This window comes from Hemitrygon akajei, unplaced genomic scaffold, assembly GCF_048418815.1.
Source record: "Hemitrygon akajei unplaced genomic scaffold, sHemAka1.3 Scf000115, whole genome shotgun sequence".
In the NCBI taxonomy this organism is placed as follows: Eukaryota; Metazoa; Chordata; class Chondrichthyes; order Myliobatiformes; family Dasyatidae; genus Hemitrygon; species Hemitrygon akajei.
The window spans coordinates 790,464-818,127 of NW_027332001.1; the positions used below are offsets into that span (position 1 = coordinate 790,464).

Consider the following 27,664-nt stretch of genomic DNA (forward strand, 5'->3'; position numbering starts at 1 on the left):
CTGCAAGTCAAGATCCTTTTCCGTCGTAAATATTGAAGCAAATAATTCATTAAGTACCTCTACTATTTCCTCCGGTTCCATACGCACTTTTCCATTGTCAGAATTGATTGGTCCTATTTTCTCGTGTCTTATCCTCTTGCTCTTCACATACTTGTAGAATGCCTTAGGGTTTTAGAACCATAGAACCATAGAACATTACAGCACAGAAACAGGCCTTTTGGCCCTTCTTGGCTGTACCGAACCATTTTTCTGCCTAGCCCCACTGACATGCACGTGGCCATATCCCTCCAACCCCTTTCATCCATATACCTGTCCAAGTTTTTATTAAATGTCAAAAGTGAGCCCGCATTCACCACTTCATCTGGCCGCTCATTCCACACTCCCACCACTCACTACGTGACGAAGCCCCCCACAATGTTCCCTTTAAACTTTTCCCCCTTCACCCTTAACCCATGACATCTGTTTTTTTCTCCCCTGGCCTCAGTGGAAAAAGCCTGCTTGCATTCACTCTAACTACACCCATCATAATTTTATACACCTCTATCAAATCACCCCTCATTCTCCTACGCTCCAGGGAATAAATTTCTAAACTATTCAACCTTTCTCTGTAACTCAGTTTCTCAAGTCCTGGCAACATCCTTGTAAACCTTCTCTGCACTCTTTCAATCTTATTAATACCCTTCCTGTAATTAGGTGACCAAAACTGCGCACAATACTGCAAATTTGGTCTCATCAATGTCTTATAGAACCTTACCATTACATTCCAATTCTTGTACTCAATATTCTGATTTATAAGGGGCAATGACCCAAAAGCTCTTTTTACAACCTTATCTACTTGTGACGCCACTTTTAGGGAATTATGTATCTGTACTCCCAGATCCCTCTGTTCTACTGCATTCCTCAGTGTCCTACCATTTACCTTGTATGTTCTACCTTGGTTTAACCTTCCGAAGTGCAATACCTCAAACCTGTCCACATTAAACTCCATCTGCTATTTTTCAGCCCATTCCTCCAACTGGTCCAAATCGCTCTGCAAGCTTTGAAAACCTTCCTCACTGTCCACTACACCTCCAATCTTTGTATCATCAGCAAATCTGCTGGTCTAATTTGCCATATTATCGTCCAGATCATTGTTATAGATGACAAATCACAATGGACCCAGCACTGATCCCTGTGGCACACCACTAGTCACAGACCTCGACTCAGAATAGCAATCCACCACTTGTCATGGTCCTGGATGGCATTTCTCACGTTTTCCCTACGCATCCACCCTACCTTCCACGTCTCCCAAGTTAAACCAGTCTCGGTCAGCCCCCTGGGTCCACCGCCCGATACTCCCCCACCAGCCCGAATCATTGACAACCATCCGGCTTACACAGACCGACGACTATTGGATGTACGCCGAAGGGGCAAAGGATTCCAGTACGGTGGATTGGGAAGGGTATGGTCCAGGGGAGCCTTCCTGGGTTCCCCGCTCATTTATCCTGGACCCTTCCCTCATCCAAGACTTTTATCGGGACCATCCCGCCAAGGCGGGAAAGCCTCTGGGAGGCTCCCTTTGAGCAGGCGGTAATGTCATGGTCCTGGCTGGCATTTCCCACATTTCCCCTTTTCTCCCTAATTGGTCCTTAATCCCCACGCTTGATTCCCAATCCTTCCCAATTCCCTCAATCACCAGCACCTGGTTTCCATTAGCCACCAAAGGATAAGACTCCGACAGCTCGGTCAGCCCTTGTCAGATTGTTGGTCGACTCTCAGAGTGAGAGGAACCTTGCTTCAAGTCTTCAACCCTGTATCTCTCCGTAAACCAAGTCCTGACTCAGCCTGGTCCCGATTCTGCACTCGCTGCGGAGATTCTGCCTCCTGATCCTTCCTCCGCGTCGGAGTCCTGCACTTGGGTCCGTTTTCCTGCCACATCCTTGTCACAGAACAATCTGGACAGCCATGAACCCACTGGACTCGGATCCCATGCAACAGGCCCTCGCCAGCCAGGGCCAGTTACTGTGCACCCACGACCAATTGCTCCGGGAAGTTACGGAACACCTCCATACGCTGGCCACAAGTGTGGGGAAGGTCAGTGAACAGGTGGACCAAATGTCCGTGTTCCTTAGTCCGCCACACCGCCGCCCCCCGAAAACTCCGGCCGACCCATCCGGGCATCCTGGGCCGTCTGTGCCCCTGGAACCGGCAACAAGATCCTCTCGAGAGCCGTATGTTCCGGAGCCAGAACCCCACGCGGGAGACCTAGGGAGGTGTAGGGCATTCCGACTGCAATGCTCCCTGGTTTTCGTGCAACAGCCACGAACATACGAAGCAGACACGTCGAAGATCGCGTACGTCATAGATAGATAGATAGATACTTTATTCATCCCCATGGGGAAATTCAACCTTTTTTCCAATGTCCCATACACTTGTTTTTATCAAAAACTAATTACATACAATACTTAACTCAGTAAAAATATGATATGCATCTAAATCACTAACTCAAAAAGCATTAATAATAGCTTTAAAAAAAAAGTTCTTAAGTCCTGGCGGTTGAATTGTAAAGCCTAATGGCATTGGGGAGTATTGACCTCTTCATCCTGTCTGAGGAGCATTGCATCGATAGTAACCTGTCGCTGAAACTGCTTCTCTGTCTCTGGATGGTGCTATGTAGAGGATGATCAGGGTTTTCCATAATTGACCGTAGCCTACTCAGCGCCCTTCGCTCAGCTACCGATGTTAAACTCTCCAGTACTTTGCCCACGACAGAGCCCGCCTTCCTTACCAGCTTATTAAGACGTGAGGCGTCCCTCTTCTTAATGCTTCCTCCCCAACACGCCACCACAAAGAAGAGGGCGCTCTCCACAACTGACCTATAGAACATCTTCAGCATCTCACTACAGACATTGAATGACGCCAACCTTCTAAGGAAGTACAGTCGACTCTGTGCCTTCCTGCACAAGGCATCTGTGTTGGCAGTCCAGTCTAGCTTCTCATCTAACTGTACTCCCAGATACTTGTAGGTCTTAACCTGCTCCACACATTCTCCATTAATGATCACTGGCTCCATATGAGGCCTAGGTCTCCTAAAGTCCACCACCATCTCCTTGGTCTTGGTGATATTGAGACGCAGGTAGTTTGAGTTGCACCATATCACAAAGTCCTGTATCAGTTTCCTATACTCCTCCTCCTGTCCATTCCTGACACACCCCACTATGGCCGTGTCATCAGCGAACTTCTGCACATGGCAGGACTCCGAGTTATATTGGAAGTCTGATGTGTACAGGGTGAACAGGACCGGAGAGAGTCCGGTTCCCTGCGGCGCTCCTGTGCTGCTGACCACCGTGTCAGACCTACAGTCTCCCAACCGCACATACTGAGGTCTATCTGTCAAGTAGTCCACTATCCAATCCAGTCATGGGGCTGCTGCGAGGGGATGCCCTGGCAAGGGCTACGGCTATTTGGAACAACCAACCCGAGTTCTGCGCCTCCTTCCCAACCTTCGTCTCGGAGATGCGGAAGGTTTTCAAACAGCCCCTTCACGGAAAGGACGCCGCCAGACACCTGCTGACCCTGTGTCAGGGTCCACGGAGTGCGGCTAAATATGCCATCGAATTCCGCACCCTACCAGCCGGCTCAGGATGGAACGACGAGGCCCTACGGGAGGTGTTCTGTCAGGGTCTCACAGAAAGGATTCAGGACGAACTGGCAGCGAAAGATGACACGGACAGCCTGGACGCGTTAATCTCTTTAGCGACCAGGCTGGACAACCGATTGCGGAAGCGTCGGGGGGAAAGTACTAGTCACCCAACTCCTCGGGTAAATCCACGGCCCGTTCCCTACCTTCCACCAATTCGCGTTCCTCGGCTCCCCCAAGTTTCCTTCCTGCTCCATCTGTCCACACCGTCCTGGAAGTAGAACCAATGCAGCTGGGGTGGACAATACTCCCTTCACCCCCCCGCCCCAAACCCGGATGCAGATCCCAGCCACTGTGATCTTCCAGCAACAGTCCTTGCCGCCTATCGGCCCTAGCTGATTCCGGCGCTGAGGGCAATCTGTTGGATAACGTAGCCGCCGGGGCCGGAATCCCTCGGGAACCACTCACCACCCCCTTGGAAGCCCGGGGCCTGGACGGTAGGCTGCTGACTCAGGTATCCCAGCGCACTCCGTCCTTAACACTAGTCCTGTCCGGTAACCACCACGAGAAGGTTAGATTCGATCTAATCCACTCGCCTCAAGCCCCGGTAGTACCAGGATACCCATAGCTGGACCACCACAATCCCCAGATCGACTGGACCGCCGGGAGGATAGTCAGATGGAGTCCGGCATGTCACGCCCACTGACTACAGTTGGCCCCCACCTCCAGGGAGGCTCTGGCGACCCCGCCGGTCTCCGAAGACCTTGACCTCTCCAGTGAACCTGCTGAATACCACGACCTGAGACAGGTGTTCAGCAAACAACGAGCAGTTGCCCTGCCTCCGCACCGCCCTAAGACTGTGCCATCGACCTTCTCCCTGGGGCCCCGCTGCCCACCAGTCGCCTCTATAATTTATCGCGACCAGAGAGGGAGGCCATGGAGAAATACCTGGGCGAGACCCTCGCAGCGGGCCTCATCAGGCCCTCTTCCTCGCCTGTGGCCGCCGGGTTCTTCTTTGTGGAAAAGAAAGATGGATCGCTTCATCCCTGCGTCGATTATCGAGGCTTGAACAATATAACCATTAAGAACAAATACCCACTACCTCTCATGAGTTCAGCCTTCGACCCGCTACACGGAATGACCATCTTTTCCAAGCTGGACCTACCGAATGCCTACCACCTCGTTAGGATACGGGAAGGGGATGAGTGGAAGACAGCATTTAACACCCCTCTGGGCCATTTCGAATATCTGGTAATGCCGTTTGGCCTTACTAATTCTCCCGCCATTTTCCAGGCTTTCATCAACGATGTGTTAAGGGACTTCATTAACCGTTTCGTGTTCGTCTATCGAGACGACATTCTGATCTTTTCCCGCAGCCTGCAAGAACATGTTCGTCATGTCCGTAGAGTCCTTCAGAGGCTGTGGGAAAACCAACTGTTTGTGAAGGCAGAGAAATGTGAGTTTCTTTTCCCTTCGGTCAGCTTCATAGGATACATCATCGAAGGCGGGCAGGTGAGAGCGGACCCCGAGAAGATCCGTGCAGTGGAGGAATGGCCTAGGCCCACGACCCGCAAACAGCTCCAGCGGTTCCTGGGGTTCGCGAACTTCTACCGCCGTTTTATCAGGGACTACAGTCGGGTGGCCGCCCCCCTCACCCGGCTTACCTCGCCCTCAACATCCTTTTCCTGGGACACCGAACCGGAAGCAGCATTCAGTAACTTAAAGAGACGCTTTACTACCGCCCCCATCCTGATCCATTCGGACCCGTCCCGACAAATCATCGTGCAGGTGGACGCTTCAGATTCCGGGGTAGGAGCAGCCCTGTCCCAACGGTCGGGTACGGACGAAAAGGTTCACCCGGGTGCCTTCTTTTCCCGCCGGTTGTCCCCCGCGGAACGGAATTATGATGTGGGAAATCGAGAGTTATTGGCTGTCAAACTGGCGTTGGAAGAGTGGAGGCATTGGCTAGAGGGGGCAGAGCATCCATTCGTCATCTGGACAGATTACAAAAACCTGGGGTACATTCAGACCGCCAAGCGCCTGAACTCCCGCCAGGCCCGTTGGGGATTATTCTTTGGGCGATTCAAGTTTACCATCACTTACCGCCCAGGGTCCAAGAACGGAAAACCGGACGCGCTCTCCCGCCAATATGACGCCAGGGAGGACACCTCCAGTCCAGAAACGATCATCACCCCGTCCTGCGTGGTGGCTTCCCTCACTTGGGAGATCGAGTCCGTGGTAAAAGAAGCCCAACGGAATGACCCGGACCCGGGTAAGGCACCCAGCGGCCGCCTCTATGTGCCCGAACGCGTCTGATCTCAGGTCCTCCAGTGGGGACATGCGTCTCAGTTTGCCTGCCACCCCGGAAGTTATCGACCCCTGGCACTCTGGAGAAGATATTTTTCGTGGCTCTCCATGGAGGCAGACACCCACTCCTACGTCGCGGCATGCCCCACTTGTGCCCGGGGGAAGGCCTATCATCGGCCGCCTGCGGGATTGCTTCCCCACCTGCCTGTTCCTGACCGCAAATGGTCGCACATCGCTCTGGACTTCGTCACAGGTCTGCCCAAATCCCGAGGGAATACGGCCATCCCCACCGTGGTGGACAGATTTTCGAAGGCTGTGCATTTTGTAGGCCTACCTAACCTCCCCTCGACCCAAGAGACCGCTGACCTCCTTGTCCGCCACGTCTTCCGCCTCCGCGGAATTCCCGCCGACGTCGTCTCGGACCGAGGTCCACAGTTCGTCTCCAAGGTGTGGAGAGCATTCTGTCGAGCTTTGGGTTCATCAGTCAGCCTATCATCCAGCTTCCACCCCCAGACAAATGGACAGACGGAGCGGGCTAACCAAGACCTGGAAGCAACGTTGCGTTGCGTGACAGAAAACAACCCAGACAACTGGAGCGACCAACTCCCGTGGGACGAGTACGCCCACAACTCCCTCGTGAGTTCAGCCGTAGGAAAGTCCCCGTTCGAGTGCTCACTGGGGTACCAGCCCCTGTTGTTTCCCGCACAAGAAGCAGAGATTGCAGTACCATCCGTCCGCGATCATATCGACCGGTGCCGCAGGATTTGGGACGACACACGTGCGACCCTAGCCCGCTCAGCGGATCGCTACAAGGAAACAGCCGACCGACACCGGAGCCCGGCACCGGAGTACCAACCTGGGCAGTTGGTATGGCTGTCCTTCAAAGACATTCTGCTCAAGAATGAGCATAAAAAACTCGTTCCTCGCTTCTTAGGACCGTTCAGGGGCGAACGGGTTATCAATCCTGCGGCGGTCCGATTGAAGATACCGAGTTCCCTACGCATCCAGCCTACCTTCCAGGTCTGCCAAGTTAAACCAGTCTCGGTCAGCCCCCTGGGTTCACCGCCCGATACTCCCCCACCAGCCCGAATCATTGACAACCATCCGGCTTACACCGTCCGACGACTATTGGATGTACGCCGAAGGGGCAAAGGGTTCCAGTACTTGGTGGATTGGGAAGGGTATGGTCCAGGGGAGCGTTCCTGGGTTCCCCGCTCCTTTATCCTGGATCCTTTCCTCATCCAGGACTTTTATCGGGACCATCCCGACAAGCCGGGAAAGTCGCCGGGAGACTCCCTTTCAGCAGGCGGTACTGTCATGGTCCTGGCTGGCATTTGCCACATTTTCCCTTTTCTCCTTAATTGGTCCTTAATCCCTACACATGATTCCCAATCTTTCCCAATTCCTCTCAATCACCAGTACCTGGTTCCCATTAGCCACCAGAGGATAAGACTCTGACAGCTCCGGTCAGCCCTTGCCAGATTGTTGGTCGACTCTCAGAGAGAGAGAGAGGACCTTGCTCCTAGTCTTCAACCCCGTATCACTCCGTAAACCATGTCTCCCACGTCCTCACAGCCTGGTCCCGATTCTACTGTCGCTACGGTGATTCTGCCTCCTGATCTTGCCTCCGCGTCCGAGTCCTGCACTTGGGTTCGTTTTCCTGCATGTCCTTGTCACATCACTACCACTCTCTGGCTTCTTCCATTGAGACAATGTCTAATCCAATTTGCTACCTCTCCATGTGTACCTAGCGATAGAATCTTCCTAACTAACCTCCCTTGCGGGACCTTATCGAATGCCTTACTGAAGTCCATGTATACAACATCCACTGTCTTCCCTTCATCCACTTTCCTGGTAACTTCCTGGAAAAACTCTAATGGATTGGTTAAACATGACCTACCACGCACAAAGCCATGCTGCCTGTTTCTAATAAGTCCCTGTCCATCCAAATACTTGTAGATCCTATCTCTTAGTATTCCTTCCAATAATTTACCTACTACAGATGTCAAACCTGCCTATAATTTCCCGGTTTACTTTTGAACCTTTTTTAAACAATGGAACTACATGAACTATCCTCCAATCCTCCGGCACCTGACCCGTGGATATCGACATTTTAAATATTTCTGCCAGGGCCCCTGCAATTTCAACAGTAGTCTCCCTCAAGGTCCGAGGGAATACCCTGTCAGGTCCTGGGGATTTATCTACTCTGATTTGCCTCAAGACAGCAAGCACCTCCTCCTCTTTAATCCGTTTAAGTTCCATGAACTCCCTACTTGTTTGCCTTGTTTCCATAGACTTCATTCCAGTTTCCTTAGTAAATACAGAATGCAATAAAAAACCATTTGATATCTCTCCCATTTCTTTTGTTTCCATACATAACCGACCACTCTGATCTTTAAGAGGACCAATTTTATCCCTTACTATTCTTTTGCTCCTAACATACCTGTAGAAGCTCTCAGGATTATCCTCCACTTTAACTGCCAAAGCAACCTCATTTCTTCTTTTAGCCCTACTGATTTCTTTCTTAAGTATTTTTTTTTTTTACTTTTTTGTACTCCACAAGCATCTTATTTCCTCCCTGTTGCCTATACATGTTATAGATCTCTCTCTTTTTCTTTATCAGAGTTCCAATAACCCTCGAGAAACAAGGTTCCTTATTATTATTCGTTTTGCCTTTAACCCTGACAGGAACATACAAACTCTGCACTTTCAAAATTTCTTCTTTGAAGGCCTCCCACTTACCAATCACAACCTTGCCAGAGAGAAAATTGTCACAATCTACGATTTTTAGATCCTTTCTCATTTCTTCAAATTTGGCCCTTTTCCAGTTTAGAACTTCAACCCGAGGACCAGATCTATCTTTATCCATGATCAAGTTGAAACTAATCACGTTATGATCACTGGAACCGAAATGTTCCCCTACACACACTTCCGTCACCTGCCCTAACTCATTTCCAAATAGGAGATCTAATATTGCATCCTCCCTAGTTGGTACATCTATATATTGATTTAGAAAACTTTCACAAACACATTTCACAAACTCTAACAAACAGGTCATACCTTTCCTGTTTCTCAGCTCCACTCATATAACCTCCGTAGACAAGTCCTCTAATCTTTCCTGCCGAAGCACTGCTGTAATATTTTCCCTGACTAGCAAAGCCACCCCCCCCCCATCCCTCTGCCTCTGTCACGCATGAAACATCGGAACCCTGGAACTTTGAGCTGACAGTCCTGCCCCTTCTGTATCCAAGTTTCAGTAATGGCTATTTCGTCATATTTCCACATGTCAATCCAGGCCCTCAGCTCATCTGCCTTTCCCACAATACTCCTTGCATTGAAATATGCACACCTCAGAAGATTGTTACCACCACACACAACCTTACTATTTATGACTTTGCATGAACTACTAACATCATTTATTTTTACCCCCGTTCCACTATCTACTCTGACACTCTGGTTCCCACCCCCCTGCAAATCTAGTTTAACTCTCCCTTAATCCTCTCCACTAACGCCTTCTCATGGCCCCTTCTACCTCTCCTAATTTCATTTTTAAGCTCCTAACTGCTAGCCATATAATGTTCCAGGTTCATATCTTCCAGATTTATGTATCCAAGTTCCTGCCTGATAGCCTCATAGTTCCCCTTACTCCAATTAAAGGTTTCCCTAACTTTTCTGTTACTATCTCTCTCCAAAGATCTCTCAAAAATGCTCTGCCACTGTGAGATCTGACACCTGACCAGGTTCATTTCCCAATAGCAGATCAAGTACAGCCTCCCCTCTTGTAGGCTTTTCTACATATTGTGTCAAGAAACCTTCCTGAACACTCCTAACAAACTCCACCCCATCTAAACCCCTCACTCTAGGGAGATGCCAATCAATAGTTGGGAAATTAAAATCTCCCACTTCAACAACCCTGCTATTAATAACTCCTTTCCAGAATCTGTCTCCCTATCTGCTCCGCGATGTCCCTGTTACTGTTGGGTGGTCTATACAAAACACACAGTAGAGTTATTAACCCCTTCCTGTTCATAACTTCCACCCACATGGACTCCAAAGACAACCCCTCCATGACTTCCTTATTTTCTGCAGCCGTGACACAATTTCTGCTCAACAGTGTCATGCCCCCACCTCCTTTGCCTTCCTCCCTGTCCTTTCAGAAACATCTAAAACCCGGCACATGAAGTAGCCATTCCTGCCCCTGCACCAGCCAAGTCTCTGTAATGGCCACAACATCAAGTTAAGTCAAGTCAAGTCACTTTTATTGTCGTTTCGACCATAACTGCTGGTACAGTACATAGTAACATTGAGGCAACGTTTTTCAGGACTATGGTGTTACATGACACAGTAGAAAAAAACTAGATTGAACTACCTAATATAAAAAACAACACACAGAAAGCTACACTAGACTACAGATCTGCACAGGACTGCATAAAGTGCACACAAACAATGCAGGTATTACAATAAATAATAAGCAGGACAATAGGGCAAGGTGTCAGTCCAGGCTTCGGATATTGATGAGTCTGATAGCTTGGGGAAAGAAACTGTTACATAGTTTGGTCATGAAAGCCCGAATGCTTCGGAGCCATTTCCCAGACTGCCGGAGGGAGAAGAGATTGTATGAGGGGTGCATGGGGTCCTTCATAATGCTGTTTCCTTTGCGGATGCACCGTGTAGTGTAAGTGTACATCATAGCTCCAAGTGCTGAATCACACTTTAAGATCATACGCTTTATCCATCATACTCCTTTCATTGAAATAGACGTATCTCAAACCATTGGTCTGAGCGCGTCCCATGACCTGTGTATCCTTCCTTTCGCAGTGTCTCCAAGCTTTCTCTATTTGTGAGACAACCTCCCCTTTCCTCCATCACTTCAGTTCGGTTTCCACCCCCAAACATTTCTAGTTTAAGTTCTCCCCAATAGCTTTAGCAAACATTCCCTCCAGGATATTGGTCCCTTGGGGATTCAAGTGCAACCCATCCTTTTTGTACAGGTACGCCTGCCCCAAAAGAGGTCCCAGCGATCCAGAAATCTGAATATCTGCTGCAATCCTTCATCCACGCATTCATCCTCAACCTCATCCTATTCCTATACTCACTGTCTTGTGGAACAGGCAGTTACCCCGAGATTACTGCCTTTGAGGTCCTGCTTCTCAATTCACTTCCTAACTCGCTGTGTTTTTTTTTTCAGGACCTCCTCCCTTTTCCTACCTATGTCATTTGCACCAATATGTACCACGCCCTCTGGCTGTTCTCCCTCCCACCTCAGGATATCTTGGACCTGATCAGAAACATTCTGGACCCTGGCACCTCGGAGGCAAACTACCATCAGCGTTTCTTTCCTGCATCCACAGAATGGCCTGTCTGACCCACTAACAATAGAATCCCCTATCTCTGCTGCCATCCTCTTCCTTCCCCTGCTCTTCTGAGCCACAGGGCCAGACTCTGTGCCAGAGGTGTAGCCATTGTTGCTCCCCCTCCCCCAGCAGTCCTCGAACAGGAGCACTTATTTTCAAGGGGTGCAGCCACCGGGGTACTCTTTAGTACCTGCTTCTTGCCCTTCCCTCTCCTGACTGTCACCAACTTCTTCAGTCTCCTATAGCCCCGGTGTGACCACCTGCCTGTAACTCCCCTCTCTCCCTGACCAGATGAAGGTCATCGAGCTGCATCTCCAGTTCCCTAACTCGGTCCCTAAGGAGCTGCAGCTCGACACACCGGGTGCAGATGTTGCCGACCAGGAGGCTGGGAGTCTCCAGGATCTCCCACATCTGACAGCGGGCACAGAAAACCAGCCTCACACACATACTCTCTGTCTGTATTGTAAACAGATAACCTACCTCGCCTCGACCCTTTATCGCCGAAGCCCCGTTGAGCCAAATCCTTCCTACTCTGTCTCCCGTTCCTCTGACGCTCGCTCTGTAAATCTGTCTTCCTTTTAAACTCTTCTCGCTGTTCTCACTGGCCGACTTGCGCAGTCATACTGAAGAAAAAATAAATCAGTCATTGTGTTACTGATAAACACTGAGTATTTGTTCCGTCTCCTGTCTCTCTGTGTCCTTCACCGTCATTCTCACTCATCTCCAGGCTGAACCATGTCGTTCTCACAGATTCTGGTGCCGAGGATCTCGCCTCCGCTGTCAGTACAAACGCATCTCTGACGGAGCTGAACCTGAGTGGTAATAAACTGGGAGATTCAGGAGTGAAACTGGTGTCTGCGGCTCTGAGGAACCCAGAGTGTAAAATACAGAAACTGGTGTAAGTAACAGACTGTGGGAGATCGTGTTTACAGTCACTGGGTGTCTGACACTGAACATTAATGTGATCAGTAGAAACAGAGAAACATAGAAAACCTACAGCACAGTACAGGCCCATCGGCCAACGCAGCTGTGCCGAACATGTCCCTATCTCAGAACTACCTAGGCTTTACCCATAGCCCTCTATTTTTCTGAGCTCCAAGTAGCCATCCAGGAGTCTCTTAAAGACCCTATCGTTTCCGCATCCAGCACCGCCGCCGGCAGCCCAATCCACGCACTCGCCACTTTGTGTTAAAAAAAACATACCGATAACATCTCCTCTGTACTTACTTCCAGGCACCTTGAAAATATGTCCTGTCGTGCTACCCATTTCAGCCCTGGGAAAAAGACTCTGACTAACCACATAATCAATGCCTCTCATGCTCTTGTACATTTCGCTCAGGTCAGCTCTCATCCTCTGACACTCCAAGAGAAAAGGCCGAGTTCACTCAACTTATCCTCATAAGGCATGCTCCCCAATCCAGGCAACATCCTTGTAAATCTCCTCTGCATCCTTTCTATGGTTTCCATGTCTTCCTATAGTGAGGCGATCACAATTGAGCACAGTACTCCAAGTGTGGTCTGACCAGGGTCCTAAATAGACAATCAACAATAGACAATAGGTGCAGGAGTAGGCCATTCGGCCCTTCTAGCCAGCATCGCCATTCACTGTGATCATGGCTGATCGTCCACAATCAGTACCCCGTTCCTGCCCTCTCCCCATATCCCTTGACCCCGTTATCTATAGGAGCTCTATATAACTCTCTCTTGAATGCATCCAGAGACTTGGCCTCCACTGCCTTCTGGGGCATATCCACCACTCTCTGGGTGAAAAAGTTTTTCCGCATCTCAGTTCAAAATGGCCTACCCTTATTCTTAAACTGTGGCCTCTAGTTCTGGACTCACCCATCAGCGGAAACATGCTTCCTGCCTCCAGCGTGTCCAATCCCTTAATAACCTTATATGTCTCAATCAGATCCCCTCTTATCCTTCTAAATTCCTGTGTATACAAGCCCAGTCGCTCCAATCTTTCAACATATGACAGTCCCGCCATTCCGGGAATTAACCTCGTGAACCTACGGTGCACTCCCTCAATAGCAAGAATGTCCTTCCTCAAATTTGGAGACCAAAACTGCACACTATACTCCAGTTGGGGTCTCACCAGGGCCCTGTACAGCTGCAGAAGGACCTCTTTACTCCTATACTCAATTCCTCTTGTTATAAAGGCCAGCATGACATTAGCTTTCTTCACTGCCTGCTGTACCTGCATGCTTACTTTCATTGACTGGTGTACAAGAACACCTAGACCTCGTTGTACTTCCCCTTTTCCTAACTTGACTCCATTTAGATAGTAATCTGCCTTCCTGTTCTTGCCACCAAAGTGGATAACCTAGCATTTATCCACATTAAACTGCAACTGCCATACATTTGCCCACTCACCCAACCTGTCCAACATTATAGCTACAACATTACCTTTCGGCTCTTAAACTCAATCTCACGATATGTCTTCTTAAACACAGAGTCAATGTGCGTAGCAGCTTTGAGTGTCCTATGGACTCGGATCCCAAGATCCCTCTGATCATCCACACTGCCAAATGTCTTACCATTAATACTATATTTTGCCATCATATTTGACCTAACAAAATGAACCACCTCACACAGATCTGGGTTGAACTCCATCTGCCACTCCTCAGCCCAGTTTCGCATTCTATCAATGTCCCGTTGTAACCTCTGACAGCCCTCCACACTATCCACAACACCTCCAACCTTTGTGTCATCAGCAAATTTAATAACCCATCCCTCCACTTCCTCATCCAGGTCATTTATAAAAATCACAAAGACAAGTAGTCCCAGAACAGATCCCTGAGGCACACTACTGGTCACCGACCTCCATGCAGAATATGACCCATCTATAACCACCCTTTGCCTTCTGTGGGCAAGCCATTTCTGGATCCACAAAGCAATGTCCCCTTGGATCCCATGACTCCTTACTTTCTCAATAAACCTTGTATGGGGTACCTTATGAAATGCCTAACTGAAATACACTACATTTACTATTCTACCTTCATCAATGTGTTTAGTCACATTCTCAAAAAATTCAGTCAGGCTGGTAAGGCACGACACGCCTTTGACAAAGCCATGCTGACTATTCCTAATCATATTTTGCCTCTCCAGATGTTCATAAACCCTGCCTGTCAGGATTTTCTCCATCAACTTACCAACCACTGAAGTGAGACTCACTAGCCTATAATTTCCTAGGCTATCCGTTCTCGCTTTCTTGAATAAGGGGAAAACATCCGCAACTCTCCAATCCTCCACAGCCTCTCCTGACCTCATTGATGATCCAAAGATCATTGCCAGAGGCTCAGCAATCTCCTCCCTCACTTCCCACAGTAGCCTGGGATATATCCCGTCATGTCCCAGTGACTTATCCAACTTGATGCTTTCCAAAAGCTCCAGCACATCCTCTTTCTTAATATCTACATTCTCAAGCGTTTCAGTACACTGCAAGTTATCCCTACAATCGCCAAGATCCTTTTCCGTCATGAATACTGAAGCAGCTGATTCATTAAATACCTCTGCTATTTCCACTTGTTCCATACACACGTTTCCATTGTCACACCAGTTTGGTCCTATCCTCTCACATCTTATCCTCTTGCTCTTCACATACTTGTAGAATGCTTTGGGGTTTTCCTTAATCCCGTCCGCCAAGGCCTTCTCATGGCCCCTTCTAGTTCTCCTAATTTCATTCTTAAGCTCCTTCCTGCTAGCCTTATAATCTTCCAGATTCATATTATTATCTAGTTTTTGAACCTTTCATAAGCTCTTCTTTTCTTCCTGACTAGATTTACAACAGCCTTTGTACACCATGGATCTTGTACCTGTCCTTCTTTCTAAGTCTTATTGGAACGTACCTACTCAGAACCTCACGCAAATATCCCTTGAACACTGTTAAGTATTCAGGCAACAATAAATATATATGAGTTAGGCAAGGGTTTTTATAACAAATAACACGTTTATTAAACACTGAAAACAAACCCCCTCAAAAGTAAACAAACTCAAACATGACCGGAACTCAGCTGCTGGGCAGCTGCTCAAACAGTTCTTAATAGCTTTGCAGTCCCAAACAGTCTTCAAAACGGTATTGAAAAAAAAACAGTTCTTTAAAGCGGTATGCCGAAAGAAAACAGTTCTTTAGAGCGATATGCCGAAAGTTCAAAAGCTCACAGTACTTTTAAAAGGAGAGACTTTTTAAAACGATTTAAATTCTCTTCCACGTCGATGTCCTTCGATTCCCCGGCGTCGAACTTTCCCACGTCGAATTTTATTAAATATAACGGCTAAAAGGTACTGACCTTCCTTCCACACTATTCTCAAATTCTTTCTGGTCAACCCAGGGATTAACAGCAAGAATAGTCAACGAAATCCCTCCGAATGAGGATCAAATAAGGTCGAAATCAATCTACCGTCGAAAATCGATTCACCTCGATTTTTATCTTCCAAACTTTTCTTCACTCTCCGTCAGCAAAGAAACCGCTGGCAGTGACCTTTTAAACTTTAGGCATTATATAAAACTTCATTTTTAACTAAACTGCGTCATCCCATTAAATCACGCAGTGACATGAAGTCATCTTGGCAAATCTAGCCACGAACTGCCCCACCTGACAGGGTGGGTCTTCCTTTTATACCCTGTAAAAAAAACCTGTCACATGACCTCTACTGGCGGGAAAATGACATCACTCCACCATCACAAGACCATTACCTCAAGTCCAGTATAACTTCAACCCCAGTCACGTGACAAGGGTACCACTGTCACGTGTCACGGGTACGTAACACCTCCCTCCAAAAAAAACATTTTTGGTCTTACAAGAACAAAAATTTTTAACAATTACTTACAAAAAAAAAAACAAATGTATAAATCATATAACATTCACAATATACAATACAGTAGGAGTGTTACAATAAAAAAACCACTCCAAAAAAAAAATTACATTGTACATTCAACATCGAGATAGACAATCAGCAACCACATTATCTTTACCTTTAATATGAGTTATCACAATATTGTACTCTTGTAACATCAAACTCCAATTTAACAATCTTCTGTTTTTGTTTTTCATCTTACTCAGAAAAACTAACGGATTATGATCAGTGTAAACAATAAGTGGTTTTTGAGTTGTACCATCATATACCTCAAAATATTCCAAAGCTAAAACAAGAGATAACAATTCTTTCTCTATTGTTGAATAGTTTCTTTGATGCTTATTAAATTTCTTAGAAAAGTAGGCTACTGGATGATCAACCTCATCACCCTCATTCCTTTGCATCAGCACTGCTCCCGCAGCTTCATCACTAGCATCTACAGCTAATGAAAAAGGTTTTTCAAAGCCAGGTGCCTTAAGCACAGGTTGTTGACATATCATTGTTTTCAATTTTTCAAATGCTTCCTGACAAGGCACTGTCCACACAAACTTCACATTCTTCTGCAGAAGGTTAGTTAATGGAAGGGCAACATTAGCAAAATTCTTACAAAATTTTCGATAATATCCTACCATTCCCAAAAATCTTCTGAGAGTTTTTTTCCCCGTCGGAGTGGGAATCTCTAAAATTGCCTGAACTTTTGCCTGAACAGGAGCTACCTTACCTTGACCTACAACATAACCAAGGTAAGTCACAGTGGCATGTCCAAATTCACTCTTGGCTAAATTAATAGTCAAGTTAGCTTTTGAAAGCTTTTCAAACAATTTCTCCACCGCAATAATGTGTGCTTTCCAAGTATCATTTCCTGTCACTAAATCATCAATATAAGCATCAGTATCTTTCAATCCCTGAATCACGGAATTAAACATCCTCTGGAAAGTACCTGGGGCATTCTTCATCCCAAATGGAAGAACATTATACTCATATAACCCAGATGGAGTTACAAATGCAGAAATCTCTCTACCTCTGTCCGTTAATGGAACACACCAATACCCTTTCAATAAATCAATCTTTGTAAGGAACTTTGCTTTTCCAACCTTATCTACACAATCATCTACTCTAGGAATTGGATATGCATCTGTTTTCGTTACAGCATTCACCTTCCTATAGTCCGTGCAAAACCTAATACTACCATCAGGTTTTGGCACCATAACACATGGCGAACTCCAATTCGAGTTAGAATGTCTAATAATATCATTCTCAAACATGTATTCAATTTCTTTCTCAGCAAGTTCACATTTTTCCATGTTCATCCTATATGGATGTTGTTTAATAGGTTTGGCATCTCCAACATCTACATTATGTGAAGCTATAGTAGTCCTTCTCGGAACATCTGGAAACAAATCCTTATACTTAAAAATCAATTCCTTCATCTGTTGTTTCTGCTCTAGCTGTAAATGTGCTAATTTCTCATCCATATTTTCCAAAATGGTCGAATTAGGTAGCCTAACAGAAACAATGTTAGATTTAGAATGAAAGTCAGATGAATCATCTATCATGTTCCCAGTTACATCAAACTCATTCTCACTAACCACAACAGTCACAGTATCAGATTGATTCTCAAAATATGGTTTAATCATATTTATGTGGCAAAGTTGTGTTGACCTTCTACGATCTGGAGTTTTTATTACATAATCCACATCATTGATTCTAGACACAATTTCATAAGGACCATGAAATCTAGCTTGTAAAAGATTTGTCTGCACTGGGAAAAGAACCAACACCTTATCTCCAGGCTTCAACATCCTCATCCTAGCTTCCTTATCATACCAAGTTTTCCTTTTCTCCTGAGCCAACTTTAAATTTTCCTTGGCTAAGCTACAAGCTTTATGTAACCTGTCCTTAAATTTCAAAACATAGTCCAACAAATTAGTATGCACTTCCTTACTAATCCACTGTCCCTTCAATAAAGCTAAAGGTCCTCTAACTCTATGCCCAAACACAAGTTCAAATGGACTAAAACCCAAAGATTCCTGTACCAATTCCCTTACTGCAAATAAAAGCAAGTTTATACTCTCATCCCAGTCACTTTCATTTTCCACACAATATGTCCTAATCATATTCTTGAGAGTAGAATGAAACCTCTCCAAGGCACCTTGCGATTCTGGATGGTATGCAGACGAAGTGATTTGCTTAGCTCCCAATTTATAAACTATCTGTTGAAACAATCCAGACATAAAATTACTGCCTTGATCAGTTTGTATTTCCTTAGGCAATCCAAAATAAGTAAATAATTTTATAAGAGCCTTCGTCACAGTTTTAGCTTTTATATTCCTAAGTGGTACTGCCTCTGGAAACCTAGACGAAGTACACATGATAGTCAACAAATACTGATAACCAGTTTTTGTCTTTGGTAATGGACCAACACAATCTACAATAACTTTAGAAAATGTTTCACCAAATGCTGGAATAGGTTGTAATGGAGCTACTGGTGTAACCTGATTTGGTTTACCCACGATTTGACAAGTATGGCACGTCTTACAAAACATCGCCACATCTTTTCTTAGACCAGGCCAGTAAAAATGTTTTAAAATCTTGTCCACAGTTTTCCTTACCCCTTGATGTCCACCTAAAGGCACACTATGAGCTAAAGTCAAAATCTCATTCCGATAAACTTTAGGAACAACCTCCTGGTAAACAACATTCCATTCCTCACTTGCAGGAATTGTAGGCGACCTCCACTTCCTCATCAACACTCCTTTTTCCAAATAATATCCTACTGACACCTTCTCAATTTCACTACCTAGTAAAGCTTGTTCCCTTAATTTTATAATCTCAGGATCTCTATTCTGCTCTGCTATCATCTCCTTCCGAGACAGAGATAAATCTTCATTGTCAGACTTACTCCCAGAACCTTGTTCAAACAATGAAGGTAAGAAAGTCTCTGACACATCCTCAAAACTCAAATCCTGAGTTGAACAGTCATGAGTAACAACCTCATTCTGCACATCAATCTTTTTAGCCATAGCTCTAGTCACAACACAGGAAGAATCTGTGTTAGAATTCACCTCTGGTTCCTCTGACTCCATTGTCAAATGCACTTCAGGAAAAACTTGTCCACCTGCCAAGTCATTACCTAACAATAAAGAAATACCCTTCACAGGTAAGCTATGCTTAACAAATCCTGTTAACAAATCCTGTAACTAACCCTGACTTTAAATTTACTTCATGTAAATGTACAGGCATAAAATCACTTCCAACACCTCTTATGTAATTTACCTCACCAGTATCACTCTCTTCATTAAACTTCAACACACTATCTAACATCAGTGATTGAGAAGCTCCAGTATCCCTAAGGATTTTTATTGGCACCAGAGTAGATCCTTCTTTCAAGGATACAAACCCTTCAGTTATAAAGTGATCATATCCCTTTCTAACTTGGTCAGACTCTAACAAATCCTCATTTGTGTTTACCAAACCCTGTAACTTTACAGGTGCTTCAGTATGTTGCACACAAGCATCTGGAACTGCTTCCTTCTCTTTCTTTTTCAATTTGAAACAGTTAGCTATTACATGGCCAGGCTTCCTACAATAGTTACAAATAAGACCAAACTGTCTTTCCTTCACAGGTTTTCCTTCCTCCTTACCTTTCTCATTAACCTCTGATTTAATTTCTGGTTTACCTTGAGTCTCCATATTATTTTTCCTCTTAAAAATTCTACCCTGAGGAAATTTATTCTTATTGATTAAAACATACTCATCAGCTAATCTAGCACAGTCCTGCAATTTATCAGTATCCCTCTCATTTAAGTAGGTCCTTACTTCAACAGGAATGCTTCTTTTAAATTCCTCCATTAAAATCAGCTCTTTCAATGTATCATAGTCCTCATTTACATTTTTAGAAGAAACCCATCTCTCAAAACACATAGCTTTATCATAGGCAAATTCCACATAAGTCTTTTCCACAGACTTTTTCAAACTTCTGAATCTTTCCCTATATGCTTCTGGGACTAATTTGTATGCTTTGAGAATATTTGTTTTCACAATATCATAATCAAGTGCTTGCGCAGCAGTTAAAGCTGTGTAAACTTGTTGTGCCTTGCCTTTAATCACACTCTGTAACAACACTGACCATTTATCTTTCGGCTAGTCTGACATCCGAGCAATAGTTTCAAAATGTTGAAAATATCTTTCCAGTTCTGTTTCACTAAATGGAGGGACCAATTTAATTTCTTGGCTAGCAATAAACGGTTTTTTAGAATCAGAAGACTGATTCCCAGACCTTAATTTCGCCATTGCATATTCAAAATCTCTTTGCTTCTGGTCAATTTCCAATTTACACCTCTCTAACGTCATTTGTTCGATTTGCAACTTCATCTCCAGATTACTTATTGGAAACGATTCTAAAATCGATTCATCAAAATCACCGGAAGCCACAAAGTGTGATGCAATTTTTCTCTGTATTACAGCTTTTGATGTAGTCGAAAAAATACCTTTAAGTTGCAACCTATTAGCAATCTCAGATACTTCAGATTTTTCCGCCTTCGCTAACAAATCCGCGGCTGGCGAATCCAGAAACTCATCAATATTCATCGTTGCCGAATACCACTCACAAGCCAATCAAACAAAAAGAATCGAGCATTCCCCGTTACCAAAACACCGACTCAAAATTCAAAAAACATTTTAAACTCAAACGATTCAATTCCGGACGTAGCCCCCATAATTATGTTACGTATTCAGGCAACAATAAATATATATGAGTTAGGCAAGGGTTTTTATAACAAATAACACGTTTATTAAACACTGAAAACAAACCCCCTCAAAAGTAAACAAACTCAAACATGACCGGAACTCAGCTGCTGGGCAGCTGCTCAAACAGTTCTTAATAGCTTTGCAGTCCCAAACAGTCTTTAAAACGGTATTGAAAAAAAACAGTTCTTTAAAGCGGTATGCCGAAAGAAAACAGTTCTTTAGAGCGATATGCCGAAAGTTCAAAAGCTCACAGTACTTTTAAAAGGAGAGACTTTTTAAAACGATTTAAATTCTCTTCCACGTCGATGTCCTTCGATTCCCCGGCGTCGAACTTTCCCACGTCGAATTTTATTAAATATAACGGCTAAAAGGTACTGACCTTCCTTCCACACTATTCTCAAATTCTTTCTGGTCAACCCAGGGATTAACAGCAAGAATAGTCAACGAAATCCCTCCGAATGAGGATCAAATAAGGTCGAAATCAATCTACCGTTGAAAATCGATTCACCTCGATTTTTATCTTCCAAACTTTTCTTCACTCTCCGTCAGCAAAGAAACCGCTGGCAGTGACCTTTTAAACTTTAGGCATTATATAAAACTTCATTTTTAACTAAACTGCGTCATCCCATTAAATCACGCAGTGACATGAAGTCATCTTGGCAAATCTAGCCACGAACTGCCCCACCTAACAGGGTGGGTCTTCCTTTTATACCCTGTAAAAAAAACCTGTCACATGACCTCTACTGGCGGGAAAATGACATCACTCCACCATCACAAGACCATTACCTTAAGTCCAGTATAACTTCAACCCCAGTCACGTGACAAGGGTACCACTGTCACGTGTCACGGGTACGTAACAACACTTTCGACATTTCTTCGGTACGTTTCCCTGAGGACATCTGTTTCCAATTTATGCTTCCAAGTTCCAGCCTGATAGCCTCATAGTTCCCATTAATCAAATTAAAGGTTTCATTAACTTGCCTGTTCCTATCCCTCTCTAATGCTATGGTAAAAGAGATAGAATTGTGATCACCATCTCCAAAATGCTCTCGCACTAAGAGATCTGACACCTGTTTCATTTCCCAATACCAGATCAAGTACAGCCTCTCCTCTTGTAGCCTTATCGAAATATTGTGTCACGAAACCTTCCTGAACACACCTAACAAACTCCAACCCATCTACACTCCTCACTCTTGAGAGATTCCCATCGATATTTGGGAAATTCAAATCTCCCACTTCAACAACCCTGTTATTGTTACTCCTTTCCAGAATCTGTCTCCCTATCTTCTCCTCGATGTCCCTGTTACTGTTGGGTGGTCTATACAAAACACCCAGTAGAGTTATTGACCCCTTCCTGTTCTTAACTTCCACCCACAGGGACTCCATAGACAACCCCTCCATGACGTCCTCCTTTTCTGCAGCCGTGACACTATCTCTGATCAACAGTGCCACGTCCCCACCTCTTTTGCCTGCCTCCCTGTCCTTTCTGAAACATCTAAAACCTGACATTTGAAGTAGTCATTCCTGCCCCTGTACCATCCAAGTCTCTGTAACGGCCACCACATCATATCACCAAGTACTGATCCACGCTCTAAGCTCATCTGGTTTGTTCATGATACTCTTTGTATTAAAATACACACATCTCAACCCATCGGACTGTGCACGTCACTTCTCTATCACCAGCCTATCTTCTTTCGTACTGTCTCCAAGCTTTCTCCATTTGTGAACCAACCTCCCTTTCCTCCGTCACTTCAGTTTGGTTCCCAACCCGCAGCAATCATAGTTTAAACTCTCCACAATAGTCTTGGCAAACCTTTCTGGCAGGATATTGGTCCCCCTGGGATTTAATTGCAACCCGTCCTTTCTGTACAGGTCACACCTGCACCAAAAGAGATCCCAATGATCCAGAAATCTGAATCACTGCTCCTAGCACTAGTCCCTCAGCCACGCATTTATCCTCCTCCTCATTCTATTCCCATTCTCACTGTCGTGTGGCACAGACAGTAGTCCCGAGAGTACGACCTTTGCGGTCCTCACAACTTCCTGCATAACTCCCTGTAGACTTCTTTCAGGACCTCTTCCCTTTAGCTACCTATGGTACCATTGGCTGTTGTCCATCCCACTGCAGGATATCTTCGACGCGTTCTGAAACATCCCGGACCCTGGTACCTGGGAGGCAAACTACCATCCGCGTTTCTTTCCTGCATCCACAGAATCGCCTGTTTGACCCCCTAACTACAGTCCCCTATCTCTGCTGCCATCTTCTTCCATATCCTTCTAAGCCACAGGGCCAGACTCTGTGCCAGAGTCACGGCCTCTATTTCTTCCCCACCCGTCCACGCCCCTCCTTAGGCCGTTCCACCCCCACTCCCACCCCTGCAGTACTCGAACAGGAGAACTTATTGTCAAGGGGTACAGCCACTGGGGTACTCTCTAGTACCTGCTTCTTGCCCTTCCCTCTCCTGACTGTGACCCACTTCTTCAGTCTCCCGTGACCCCGGTGTGACCTCCTGCCTGTTACTCCTCTCTATCACCTCCTCACTCTCCCTGACCAGACGAAGGTCATCGAGCTGCATCTCCAGTTCCCTAACTCGGTCCCTAAGGAGCTGCAGCTCGACACACCGGGTGCAGATGTTGCCGTCCAGGAGGCTGGGAGTCTCCAGGATCTCCCACATCTGACACCGAGCACAGAAAACCAGCCTCACACACATACTCTCTGCCTGTATTGTAAACAGATACCCTACCACGCCTCGACCCTTTATCGCCGAAGCCCCGTTGAGCCAAAGTCTTCCTACTCTGTCTCTCGCTCCTCTGACGCTGTCTCTGTAAATCTGTCTTCCTTTTAAACTCTTCTCGCTGTTCTCACTGGCCGACTTGCGCAGTCGTGCTGAAGAAAAAAAAAACAGTAATTGTGTTACTGATAAACACTGAGGACTTGTACCGTCTCCTGTCTCTTTGTGTCCTTCACCCTCACTCTCTCTCATCTTCAGGCTGAACAACGTCGGTCTCACAGATTTTGGTGCTGAGGATCTCACCTCAGCTCTCAGTACAAAACCATCACTGACGGAGCTGAACCTGGGATGGAACTCGCTGACAGACCGATCTGTCCCCACTCTCCGTCGCCTCATACTGACCCTCCCGAGTCTCAAGTGGATCGAGTGAGTGTTTGTTTTAATTTCATTGTGACAAAATTTCAGCGGATCCGCGGGTTTTCTGGTGATATTTGTCCGTGAGTGTTGAAACATTAACCCCAGCCCCTGTTCCTCATACTGTTTTGTAATTTCATCTTTATTCTCCCATCTGTTTCAGGCTGCGGGGGAATCGATTCAGTGAGACCGGGAGGGAGGAACTGAGATCTCTGCAGGAACTCAGATCCGGACTGAGAGTGATCGTGTGAACATCTGAATGTGTGAACATCCCCGTCCGCGGGATGTGGACATCTTGGCCGATTCCCGCCCTCCCCTTTAACTCCTGCCTTCCCTTTTAACTGTCACGCTTACCTTTATTGGCCGCGCGCCAGGTTTAATTCCCAACGGTTCTAATGGTTCTAATGCAGTCCCGCCCTGTGTGTCATTTGTTGTGCTCCCGTAGTGATGTGTTTCCGCCTGTTGTCCAGCGGTGCTCAGCTTCCGCCGGATGTGCGTGTTCGAGACACTCCCACGTGACACCCCGGAGAAATACCCGGACAGGAAGAGACCGGGTTCCGGGGCTCAGTCTGGGATATCGGTGTCCCGGGGTGGGATTATCCCGGGAGAGAATCCTTTTGCTCCCTTTGCTGAGGACGGTGCATTCGGCAGCCTGGCCGATATAATGATGTTAAATTGACAAATACCTCGGCAGTGACCCTGGATCTGCAGCGATCCCGGACACGGCCCTGAAGTGTGATTTTATAATCATCGGTTCCCCGATGCAGAGTGACGGTGAGAAACGGGACTGATTATTCAACCGGTCACTCGTTGTCGCCGGTCAGTTAATTGTGTGTGACTGTGAGTGAGTCGGGAGCAGCTTATTTATTCCCGCACGTCAGCAGCTCACACATTGTTTTATTTACATTTGTCATGATGAAATCAATAAACCGCTGTAACTTCCTGTCCTGGTGCCGGACTCGAGTTTTATTTGAGGTTTCTGCTGCCCCCCGCACCCTGTGCACTGCAACAGTGGGTCGGAGCTCCTCACACTGACACAGTAGCGTCTCAGCTCCAGGCTCAGGGAGGTCGGACTGGCAGAGTCTGGGTGTCCAGGATCTCATCTCTACCCAACCCACTTTCTGGCTAAATGGCCGCCACAGACGGATGTAGACTGATATATATCAGCTGAATTGTCGTTGAAGCTGTAGCACCTTCAACCCACCCCCCCACACGCACACACACACACAAGTTGAATCTCTGTAGAGGATATGAAGTGGAACGACGGGGAGGAACACAGGGTGCACGGAGTGGGCGATGGTGGGAAGGGGCACACACGGGAAGAGGAGAACAGATGGATGTCAGAACCCTAGCGGTGAATAACTACATTTGATTTCTCGGATCGGGAAGTAGCCCCGGATGAAAACGAAGATGAGGATAATCTTGTGAAAACGGGACCCCACTTCTTCCAATCCACTCCCAGCGTCCGCACTCCTGAGAGGACGCGGTCTCTTCCCGTCCACGCACACGGGCCGCGCTCCCATTCAGTCTCCACCCTTTCCCATTCATCCCCATCGCCCGAATTCCCAATGGACCCCACCCCTTCTCGTTCCCTCCCATCCTCCGCACACCCAGACCTTCCCATTCACTCCGACCGTCTGCCTCCCAATAGAACCCTGATCTGAGGGGAGAGAGTGACGCTCTGACATAAAATAGCCGCTGCTTCGCTTAAATGTCTGACGGGGAAGTTTAAGCTTTGTGATATCTTGTTTAAAGTGAGCGCCGGGAAGGAAGGCCGGGAAGATTCCGATTGAAAATGTCATCCACCATCGTTAATTTTGTTGAGGAAAATGGAGAGATGTGGTGACTGAAGGAGACCCCGTTCGGCCGGGTTGAAACGGGACCAAGGAGGGAGAGATGTGGTGACTGAAGGAGACCCCGCTCGGCCGGGTTGAAACGGGACCAAGGAGGGAGAGATGTGGTGACTGAAGGAGACCCCGTTCGGCCGGGTTGAAACGGGACCAAGGAGGGAGAGATGTGGTGACGGAAGGAGACCCCGTTCGGCCGGGTTGAAACGGGACCAAGGAGGGAGAGATGTGGTGACGGAAGGAGACCCCGTTCGGCTGGGTTGAAACGGGACCAAGGAGGGAGAGATGTGGTGACGGAAGGAGACCCCGTTCGGCCGGGTTGAAACGGGACCAAGGAGGGAGAGATGTGGTGACGGAAGGAGACCCCGTTCGGCCGGGTTGAAACGGGACCAAGGAGGGAGCGACGCCTCGGTTAAAGTGAGCGGCAGAGAAGGAGTGAAGGACACGTTGACTTCAAATGGCCGACGCTTCACTGAAATGGCCGCTGGGGAGGGAGTGGCGGCTTTGGTAGAAGTGAGCACAAGAGAGGGAGGGACGCGCTGATTTAAAATGGGCGAATCCTTGGTTAATGTGTCCGCCAGGGATGGAGTGAGACACTGACTTACAATGGCCACTGTAATAACACACAGAATCTATGGCGAAGGAACATGCGGTGCCCATGGATACAATCCCGGGATCGAGTGTGTTATTGATTGTAATAACAGTATTTTAATTTGTGTTTTATATAGTCCTGGACATTGCATATATGTTTTAATTCTAATAATTTTGTCATTGAATAAACTAATGTATATATCTCAGATATTCACACATGCACATATACATGTGGGTTTTGGGGAGGGGGGGGGTGAGGGGTTTGGGAGGAAGAGGAGTGACGGGAGGAGGAGTGGACTGATGAGCCGGTGAGCGTGGCGAAGTCACTGACTCAATAGGGGACGGAAAGGGGAGGGGCGGAAGTTCCTGTCACAAACTGGTGGCCGACATGGAGAAGATAAAGACGGGGTGAGGAGGAGTGAAACGGCAGGAAGGGAGCGGGAGTCATGAGACGGAGAGGGAGGGGAAGTAATGGGACTGGAAAGGAGAGGATGCGATGGGACGGGAGGGAGGGAAGTAATGGGACTGGGAGAGAGTGGTCTGCTGGGACAGGGTGGGGAGGAACGGGTTGGGAAGTGTGGGGGAGTGACTTACTCAATAGTGGAGGAAGGGTGGGTGGTGACATTTCCTTCGCAAATAAGACGAGCTGCAAGAAAGGGGAGGGGTGTGCTCGAGGGGAAATGGAGGAGCGGGGGATCGAGGTCGCGGTTACTGCTGATGGAACGGAGGACTCTATTTGTCGCAATGGAGAGGGGATCGACTCACTCAACGACGGAGGGAAGGGATTGAATCGGGGGGGCGAAATTTCCCATCAGAAAAAGGCGGGTAAAAGGGCAAGGGGACAGAGAGGGGAGGTGTCAGGAGTGATGGGGTGAGCAGGGAAGTGACCCACTGGGTAACAGAGAGAGAAAGAGGCGATGAGGAGAGGCGAAAATTAGCATCGTTAAAATGGCAGCCAACCAGCATACGATGCAGAGCATCGAGGTGGTGGGGAGAGGAAAGCGAGGGGAAGGAGGGAAGGGGTTTGCGAGTGATGGGATGGGAATGAGGGTGACAAGGTTGTGAGTGTGAAGGAGTGACTGACAGCGGTGGAGGATGTTGGAGGGAGGTTTGCACACTGTCACGAAATGGCTGTCGGCAGAATGTTAAATGGAGAATTGGAGGAACAAGGATCGAGGGAAAGGAGAAGAA

The 27,664-nt window shown here is 46.9% G+C and overlaps 1 protein-coding gene across 3 annotated transcripts in view; it reads left to right on the plus strand.

Moving 5' to 3' along the window:
* The window catches only part of LOC140723463 (NACHT, LRR and PYD domains-containing protein 3-like), a 59,169-nt gene extending 34,594 nt beyond the window's left edge, over window positions 1–24,575 (plus strand). Inside the window, exons 10-12 of one of the 3 annotated variants that reach the window (XM_073038036.1) lie at window positions 12,008–12,178; window positions 23,880–24,047; window positions 24,199–24,575. In XM_073038036.1, coding sequence (XP_072894137.1) covers window positions 12,008–12,178; window positions 23,880–24,047; window positions 24,199–24,286 — 427 coding nt within the window. In that variant the 3' untranslated portion in view covers window positions 24,287–24,575. Of the gene's footprint in view, window positions 1–12,007; window positions 12,179–23,879; window positions 24,048–24,198 lie in introns of those variants that run through there. The other 2 variants (XR_012097905.1, XM_073038037.1) reach the window with 2 other exon arrangements.
* The last annotated feature ends 3,089 nt before the right edge of the window (window positions 24,576–27,664 follow it).